This window comes from Amia ocellicauda, chromosome 1 (assembly GCF_036373705.1).
Source record: "Amia ocellicauda isolate fAmiCal2 chromosome 1, fAmiCal2.hap1, whole genome shotgun sequence".
NCBI classification, from domain to species: domain Eukaryota; kingdom Metazoa; phylum Chordata; class Actinopteri; order Amiiformes; family Amiidae; genus Amia; species Amia ocellicauda.
In genome coordinates, this window is record NC_089850.1 from 60,607,378 (window position 1) to 60,617,405 (window position 10,028).

The window sequence follows — 10,028 nt, forward strand, 5'->3', positions numbered from 1 at the left end:
ACTGGGGAACCAGGCCCTAAGTGTCATCACAAAGAAACAGCGAGATCTGCACTCTGTAGATACAGTTCTCCACCCAGTGCTGTTGGAAGTGAGAAGAAATTGAATGTGTTAGAATGCAAATAAGCCCTACAAATTTCTTTACAAAATAGTTGACTTGAGTTGAAATCTATGCAAATAAGTTTGCAACGAGGTGGAGAATGTGGCTTGTGTTTCTGTCGAGGATGCAACACATGCAGAGTAAGCTGGTTTGACTGGATATGGGTGAACAATAAATAAAAACTAACTGATGACTGGACTTATTGAGTGTCACTGACACGAACCCCAGACACACAGAAACACAGCTGAACACAAAAGTCTGACAAAGTCTTGAGTTTTATTGTGTTTAGGTCACCACTGTAACACACACACACACACACACTGATCATGTTACACTCAGTACACAGCTGATTAATATAAAGACATGAAAGCCATAGAAAGATAGTCAAATAGGCAAAATCTCCCAGCTAATGTCAAAGAAGTACAACTAAATGAATACAAAATAACAAAGAAGAAGGAGAATACATTTAAACAGCTGGAGGGATATAGAAAATGGAGCCGAAAAAGAAAACAATAATACATGTACATGTACAAAACCTCTATTTAAGCATTAGCATTCTTATGGCCACAAACACTGTTTTCTTACTATTACACTGTTTTCACAAGTAAGTGCTGTATACCATAACACATTCAGTCGGTCAATCAGTCAGTCAGTGAGTGTATGACCGTCAGTGATTCAGTATCAGTCACTAAGTGTATTAATCAGTCAGTCAGTGTATATAAGTGTCTTGTGTTTTCAGTCCTGAACTGAACACACCACCTCCCAGTTTCCTCCTGTGTCCACAGACAGTGAAGCATCAGGCTTAACGACCTCGTTAGTCACGCTCACTAGAATTCTGTTCTTATTGGCATCAGTGTCTCTGAAAAAACTAATTCAAGCCCTGAGGCAATAAAATAAAAGAACAAAGTGAGTAACCTGATTGCAATAAGGTGGCTTAATTCAGATTAAGGCAGGTAAACAAAGATGTACATTAATAATAATTTTTAAAAAGAAGAAGAGAAAACTATGATACGGCAGACAGAAAGAGAGACAGATCTGTAGATGAGTTTAAAAACAGTCCGGAGCATCTCCTTATGGGAGAGGCAGGTAGTGTGGCAACAAACAGGAGCCTCACAGATTGACCACCGGTATTCTGAGAGAGAGAGAGAGACAGAGTGAGAGAGAAGAGCAATATAGTACATAATAGTACAGTACAGACACGCACAGTACAGAGTACATTGCAGTTGTATAATGAAACTACATCTACCCACAATTCTTACCAGTCTATTTGTAGTTTATAGGCTCTTCAGCTGTTCAGAGGGGGCTATGGGATTTGTAGTTTGTTATCTATTGTGGCATTGCAGGAATAAATACACAGGGTTGTATAGTAGACAGACAGACTGACAAGCAACAGAGACAGACATAGAAAGACAGACACACGCGGACAGGGGGCTGGCTGGACTCACCGGTCTCGGTCGAAGGAGGGGGTGCGGGGGATGGCCCCCCCACCGGTGAGTGTCTGCCTGCTGTCCTCCGGGGAGAGGGAGCGCGGGAGCGAGAGAGAGAGGGAAGGCGCGGCGCCCCGGGAGAGAGGAGGAGTGTGCTGGGAGCAGCTGCGGTCATAGCTGAGAGAGCGAGAGTGAGAGGTCTAAGATTAACAGTTACAGTGGGATTTCACAGGTTTATAATGCATTTATCATAAGTATAAGGATGTATAATGTTTACACTGTACAAATTTCACCATTTAGAGACTGGGGTCTGCAAGTGGATTATCATATAAATAAATGATAACAGATCTGTTTTACACCTAGCATGCATAAACACATGACCTACAATTATTGTGGGGCTCATCAGCTATGAAAATCAACTGCCCCCCTCTTGCCCATACACCTGCAAACACATTTCTAGCATCAACGCTGTTCAACTGAACTGACATAAAGAGTATAATACTTCCCAGTACAGCTGTGTGTACAGTCAGAGCTCTGTAGAAACAGGAACTGGGGTCACCACAGGGAAATCAAGTGAGAGTGAAAGCAGGAGGCACTACTCTACAAAACTGCCTGCCCTGCTATAGAGTTGAACCTACTGATACTGACTGACAGATTGAGCGACTGACTGACTCACAGAAACACACACTTACCACAATTTGGCTGTAATGATGGCTGCAGTAAGGATAAGGACAGAGGAGATCGTCACAGTAACGTAGAACTGAGGATCAACTGAGAGAGAAAGGGACAGAAAAAGAGAGAATGAGTGAGAAGAAAGTCAGAATAATTAACCAATCCCAGTGACTTTGATGAACCTAAACATCCACTCTAGTACAGAAACTACATTACCCAGGTCCCTTTGAGCAAGCAACTGTTGCTGAAGCCCTAAAGATGATTAGAGTTGTAGTCCAGCCCTCACACCCATTGAAAACTACAGGCCCTGAAACCAAAGAAGGAGAACAGAGCTGCAGAGAAACTCAACTCCCTACCTTCTTTTTCCTCCCCCTCTGTCTCGTCCTCTCTTTCTCTCTCCCTTGCTCTGTCTCTCTCCTCCAGCTGCAGTTGAGGGTCCGTAGTTGCGGGGCCACCTGGCACGCGGTGATGATGTCGTGGGGTCCGTGCCCCCCCCTTCTCCTCCTCCTCCTCCTCCTCCTCCTCCCCTTGGGTACCAATCCGATGGTGCGTTTCCTGCGCAGACAGGAAGTGACCCGTCTCATCCTCTAGGGGATGGGTGGGGCCCCACAGGACGGCCCAGGGGGCGGTGGGCGTGACCGGTGCTGTGACTGACAGCAGAGGTCCCGCACTCTCGCCTTCCTCACCCCCACCCTCACCTTTGACCTCCGATCCCCAGGCCCGGTCACATGAACCAGGGGGTGTTGCTATGGCAACCAGGAGACAGAGAGCAGACAGTTGGAGCAGGGGGGTAGAGTGTGGCAGAGAGATGGAGCTGAGAGAGAGAGAGAGAGAGAACAAGTGAAAGAGAGAGTGAGGTCAGTCAGTCAGTCACTCAGTCAGTCACTCAGTGTATCAGTCAAGTCATTGTGTCCTCACCATCTCTCCATTGCTTCAGTTTTTCACAAAGGCACTCCTTTTCTGATCTTCATTCTATGAAAGAGAGAGAGGGTTAAAAAAAAAAAAACATGTTTACTGACTGACTGGCCACCACAGTACATTAACACTGTGGAGAAAGCGAGCTGGGGAGGAGGAGGGGTATAGAGAGAGTGAGAGAGATACGAGAGGGGGGGGGATTAATACAGACATGCTGAGAGAATGGACATTACAGCACATAAACATTGCACTGAGAGAGAGAGAGAGAGAGAGAGAGAGAGAGAGAATGAGAGGGGGGAAGGAAGACAGAGGGTATAGAGAACAAGAGAGTGGTTTTTAATACAGATATACTGACTGTCTGCCAGACCAGATATTACAGTACATTAGTATTGCACTGAGAGAGAAGGAAAGAGAGAGAGAAAATTAAACTTGTGCATAATTGATACATAGATTCAATCACACAGACTGGCTGAAGGAAGACTGAACATTGACACACACAGACACACACATGCACACATACAACACACAGACACACTCACAGACACCTGTTCACATTAGAGCACAGCCTGACAGGCAGAAACGACAGACGATACACACATACAGTGATATCATGATAGAAAGACAGACAAATAAAGCATGATTTAGTTAGCACACCAACCTCTTGCTGCAGAACGAGAGACTGAGAGAGAGAGAGGGAGAGATGGAGAGGGACCTAGCATTGGTTGCCTTAGTGACAGAGACACTGAGATAGCTAGAAATGTAGAGAGAGAGAGAGAGAGAGAGAGGGAGGGAGAGGCAGAGGGAAAAGGAGAAGGAGGCAGGGAGGGAGAGATGGAGAGGGAGGGGGTGAGAATCAACAAGAGAGAGAATGAGAGATAGAGGGAGAGACGCATGGAGAGAGTGGGAAAGAGAAACGATAATTATGCTTTTAATGGGTTCAGTTAAACAGACGTTGAGAGAGAGAGATAAAGGGAGGGAGGGGAAGAGAGGGAGAGCGGGAGGAGTGAACAGATTTATAGAGGAGAGAGAAAAAGGGTGGGAGAAATAAAGAGGGAGGGAAATATACATGCAGGAAAGGAGGGAGGGAGAGAGAGACAGGGAGAGAGTGATGTAGGATGGGAAAGAGGGAGATTTAAAAGATGGGTGTCATTAAAATCGTGAAAGGGAAGAGATGAAGTTAGAAAGGAGGGAGAGGTTCAGCTCATAGAGAAAGAGAGAGAGAGATTGACATGACTGAGACAAACATACTGACTGACTGACTGACTGGGCACTACAGTACATTCATGTGCACTGTTAATGTGCTGTAGCGTCCAGTCAGTCAGTGTCTGTTTGATCAGATTCACTGATGTTAAATATACTATTTCACTTCAGTGTGTGATTCAGTGTGTTGGTACACTGTGTGCTGTTGTGTCTCGATTAATGTACAAGCCCAGACTGCAGCCTGTCTCTGTAGTGTCCAGGAAAGAGTGCAGTTTTGCACAGGTTTCAAATTCAGTGTGTTTACAAGGATTTTATTGCTGTAATTACACTTATGTTAAGATTACTTTGAAGATCATTCTAATGTGTTCTAAAGTGCAGCTCTGAAAGCACTCAAGTCTGTGTATCAATCAAACAATTTAATATCCACCTAAACCTACGCTTACATTTGTGAATATATGTGATTTTTGTGTTTTTTTTTAAATATATTCCATTATTAATAAAAACATATGTGGTCCTGTGCAGTGTTGTTAGTATAATTTGTTTTACAGATATATATATATATATATATATATATATATATATATAAGTGCCATTCATGCCAGAGGCATCTCAAAGTGCATTTACAGAGAATTTACATTTCACATTAAACATTAAAAGGGCAGCAGTGTGGAGTGGTGGTTAGGACTCTGAGTGGAGGGTTGTGGGTTCAGTTCTAGGTGAGGGACACTGCTGCTGTACCCTTGAGCAATGAACTGTACCTAGACTGTGCAGGTAAAAACATAGCTGTGTAAATGGGTAATTTTATGTAAAAATCATGGTGATATGATATATTGTAAAAATTGTAAGTCATCCTGGATAAGGGTGTCTACTAACAAATATAATAATAAAATAAAGAGATAATCCATTCAAATATTACAGGATAAATTACAACAAACATTTAATGACATAAAACAACCAGTTGTAAATTTAAATCAAAGTAAAAATGTGTCTTCACCCATCTTTTAGTGTATGAAGTGATGGTGCTGCTTTGATAATCTCGTTGCTCTGTAACCCAACGCAGCCTCTGCTCTTCTTTCGTGTTTAGCTCTTGGGATGCCGTGGAGGCCGCTGTCAGCTGACCTTGGTGCTCTAGTGCAGGCTGATCAGATGTAAGCATCTCTGTTCAATACTCAGGGGCCGTTGCATTCTGTGCTTTGTATGTTAATAAAATAATGTTAAAATCAATCCTAAACCATGATGTCAACACTGGAGATATGGGATCTCTTATTTGCTTTGGTCCAGACTTTGACAGCTGCATTCTGTACCAGCTGTAGTTGCCACAGAGTCTGACTAGTAATATCTCAAAATAGGGCATTAGGGGACATGGGGACAGTTGTAAAATTTTCTGCTGCATTACTCAGAGACTTTGAGCTGGTTACGTCATTTTTTAATACAAACAACTTACATCTGTCTGCTACGATTTCACAGACAGGTTTTTATGTTTTTAGAGCTAACGTGCAGACTGCAATATAGCTTGAAATCCAAGTTTTCCATTATCCATTAAGTGTTTTTCATTGCACTGTATCAGAGTATAAATACATTACATTATTTGTCATTTTGCAGACACTCTTACCCAGGGCAACTTACATTTGTACCCATTTATACAGCTGGGCATTTTACTGGAGCAATCTAAGTGAAGTATCTTGCTCAGGGGTACAACAGCACTTGAACCCACAACCTTCCAGTCATGAATCCAGAGCACTAACCACTACTCCACAGTGCTGCCTATAGACACATACAGTATATGATTTTTTATTTGACTTTGTTTTACTTTGATAATATTTGCAAACTGTTCAGTTTCAACAAATGAAAAGGATACCACGTGCTTTCTGGATTTAAGTCCACCAATGTGTTACAGAAAGACATGTATGATCCTATGCTAATCTAATGGGGACTCAGACCATAATACTAATCAACAAACACAAAAATAAAACACTTTTTTTTGTATGGGGTCAAATGTAACATGTGGACTCCAACCCTGGGAACCATTAATAAACATTGACAATTTTGTGGATTGACGTCAGTCTACCTTGACTGTGACTAAAGAAATGAAGGTGTTACAACTGAGCCCCTGTTACAACTGTCCCCGGTCTCCCCTACAATAATCCAGTCTAGATTAAATAAATGCCTACATTAATTTCTCAGCATCTGAAAAAGTAAGAAATGGCCCGACTGTGGCAATGTTTCTTAAGTGATAAAAAGACACTTTTGTTATTTGTATAATGTGAGATTCAAAGGTTAAAGGAAAATTTGAATCAAATACAACCCCTAGATTTCTCACTTCAGGTTTTATGTTAGATATCTGGATTTCCACATCTATATTTCTAGATTCAGTCTGTTTCTGAAAGTCAATTAATAATACCTACATTTTGTCTTGATTTAACTGCAAAATAAATTGAGAAATCCAACTTTTAATATTAGCAAGACAGTCAAATAAAAAATGTCATTAATGTCACCTGGTTTGACAGAAATATAGATGTGTGTATCATCAGCATAAGAATGATCGTTTACCCCATGTTGCTCAATGATTTCCTCTAATGGCAACATATAAGGACAAAAAAATCAAGGGACCCAGAACAGAGTCCTGTGGCACACCAGCTCATTTTGAAATGGACTGTTGTCTCTTTGTGAGATATGATCTGAACCATTTCAAGATGGTTCCAGACAGACCTACCCACTCTTCAAGATAATCAAGTGAAATGGCCTGGTCCACAGTTCTGAATGCAGCACTCAAATCCAAAAGGACTAACACAGGTACAGCATTTGAATCTGCACAAATAAATAAATGATGCTCTGACGTGGCCTAAATCCAGACCTGAACTTCTCATGGATGATATGATTATATACATATGAGGACCTTAGCTTTGGAATTAATGTTTGAAATGTTAATGTTAAAAAACTAACAATTGAACTATCCAAATTAGATTTCTAAAGTAAATGCCGTACCTGAGCTATCTTGAATGCAGAAGGAAACACCCCTTTGTCGTCGGAAGACCTTACTAGTATTGAAAGCGCGGCAGGGTAGAGGTTTGCACTTTGAATTAAAGATACTTTAATGAACTGCTCAATCCTGCCATCATGGCTCGTCGGTATCTCTGTGAGGAGCTGTGTGTTTTTGCTGCCATCTAGCGGGCATTGTAGATACGTGCGTCACTGCACTCAAGGGTATCTCAGAATGAAGGGCTAACGTACCTATTCATATATGTGTAGAGAGGGGGCTGCATTTTATGTGTGGGTTCAAATAGGAGTTATGTTTTTATTTATTTTTTGTATGTCTATTTTGGTTTAGAACACACAAGCACTGTAGATAGAATAAATATTCACGTCTTTCACCACATCCCTGTGTGAACACCTGTTTTCCTAGACCCCGTCTTACAGAGCATTGTATGTACGCATGTATGTATGACTCGCAGTTGTCAAAAAATACAAACATTTCACAAAACATAATTCAATAATAGTATAACGGGGCTCATAGTCAACATGTGTTACAAGAGCACAAAGATACAATATACTAATATCAATAATAATATGACTAATAACTTCAGTCGAACATGCATCACACTGAAAATGAATATGTACTGTATTGACCTCAATTTAAGGTAAGGTTTGTATAAACAAATGCCATGCGGGTCACTCTCAGAAAGCACTGCAAACTTTGTGATTAAAAACTAAACAAAGCAGAAATAAAGTTTGATCATTGCAGTTTTGTTGGGAATCAAATACATACATTGTCCATCGTTATCACACACCAACTCCTACACCACACAACCACTGCTGCCGACTTCCTGCTTATATGCAATAGTCAGCCAATCAGGGGAGTCCTGCAAGTCAGGTGCTTCCCCCAGAGTCATCCCCCTAAGGCTTCTGGGAGAAGTAATACTGGTCAGGGTGGCTTTTCCTGTCCTGCCCAGCACTGTGCTTCAATATATACAGCTCTGGAAAAAATTAAGAGACCACTTCAAGTTCAGAAATCAATGTTAATTGATCTCTTAATTTTTGCCAGAGCTGTGTAAGCAAGTGTAATACTGTGCCTTTATTTTAATGGCAGGTTATTAGTTGGCTGAAAATACTAAATAAAACAAGCAAAATGAGAAGCTTCTTGGGTGGTTTGTTGTCCTACTGACAAATACTTGTTTTCCTGTTGCAAAACAAGAAAATATGCCAATTCTCTTTAAAACCCCAAACCAAGGGCTCCAGCCATAACTTGTGTGAACATTTTGTAAGGCACTGTCTCTCCTCTGTGGGCCAAAGTGGTGGAGGGAGCTGACTGGGTGCATCACAACTGCATGGTATCATGAACTTTGAGTGCCTCTTTAAGACACCCCTGTTCAGTTTAACACCTGAGGGCCATTCTGATGCTGTCGTGTATTATTCACTGTAGTGTGTAGATGGTGTTTGTACTCTTGTTGTGTAAACTTCAAACATTGCATGTTAGTGATTTTTAAACCATGTGAGTCACCTTAGATAAAGATGTCAGTGAAACAATAATAATGATAATGATATTTTCAAAATGTAATGAAAATGCACAGGAAAAGGTTGCAGTATAAGGAAATTGCATGAATCTGCAGGCGTCCAGTGCAAGTAGGCTACTGAGCAACAGTCATTTTCTGCCAAATAGCCCAGCTGAAGGGAAGATGACTCAGCTCCATTCTGTAGGGATGATATATATCTATAGGGAGAGAGAGACAATATACACACGGATCCTTTAAAAAGTCTACACTCCCTTGAACTTATTAAGCATTTTGTTGTGTCAGTGCCTGAGTCTCATTAATTTAAATGAGGATTTTCAACTTATCTGCACACCACACTTCATAATGTTAAAGGGGAAAATAGTTTATTGTGAAAGAAAATTACACATTAAAAATACAAAACTGAAAAATCATAATTGGATAAGTCTCCACCACCCCTGAGTTCCTTAGATACTTGGTGGAAGAACGTTTGGCAGCAATTTCAGCTGTGAGTCTGTTGGGATCAGTATATATCATCCAGTAGCCTTACCATCCTGCAGCTCAGCAGTAGCAATCCACTGAAGCTAAGCAGGGCTGGGCCTGGTCAGTACTTTGATGGGAGACCTCCTTGGAAAACTAAGGTTGCTGCTGGAAGAGGTGTTGGTGAAACCAGTAGAGGGTGCTCACCCTGTAGTCTGTGTGGATCCCAGTGCCTCAGTACAGTGATGGGGACACTGTGCTGTAAATAAGTGTTGCCATTCAGAAGAGGCTCCTGACTCTCTGTGGTCACTAAAAATCCCAGCACATTTACCTGGGTGTCCTGGTCAAATTTCCAACTACAGCCCTAGTCAATCCCGGATATAATTGGCATTAATCTCTCTGTGGTGAATGTACTGGTGCACTGTGGCTGCTGTACATTGGAGATGATGGACGTAGGACCTCCTAACACGTGAAGTGCTTTGAGTATCTTCGATAGATAATCATCCTTACCCTTATATAGCGCTCTCAAATTTGCACACGTGGATTTTGACATATTTGACCGTTTGTACAAGCTCCATGAAGCCTAGCGGAGCGCAGCAATCAAGTCATTTCCAATTGGATTTAGGTCGGGGCTTCGACTGGGCCACTGAAGGACATTTACCTATTTGGTCCAACTAGCTGTGTTTGCCAGCTGTATTACCAATGCCGAATACAGATGTTAGGACGCAGTATAGTACCCCGCACTACAGG

At 41.7% G+C, this 10,028-nt stretch overlaps 1 protein-coding gene across 1 annotated transcript; it reads right to left on the reverse strand.

Annotated features, from left to right (window-relative positions):
- Positions 1-354: 354 nt before the first annotated feature.
- On the reverse strand, positions 355-4,724 carry pianp (PILR alpha associated neural protein). Its single transcript, XM_066712269.1, has 6 exons — positions 3,770-4,724; positions 3,115-3,168; positions 2,553-3,010; positions 2,217-2,295; positions 1,543-1,701; positions 355-1,229 (listed from the first exon to the last, which is right to left on the reverse strand). Exons 2-6 carry the CDS (start codon positions 3,123-3,125, stop codon positions 1,208-1,210), a joined length of 729 nt encoding a protein of 242 aa, XP_066568366.1. The 5' UTR covers positions 3,126-3,168; positions 3,770-4,724; the 3' UTR covers positions 355-1,207.
- Between the last annotated feature and the right edge of the window lie 5,304 nt (positions 4,725-10,028).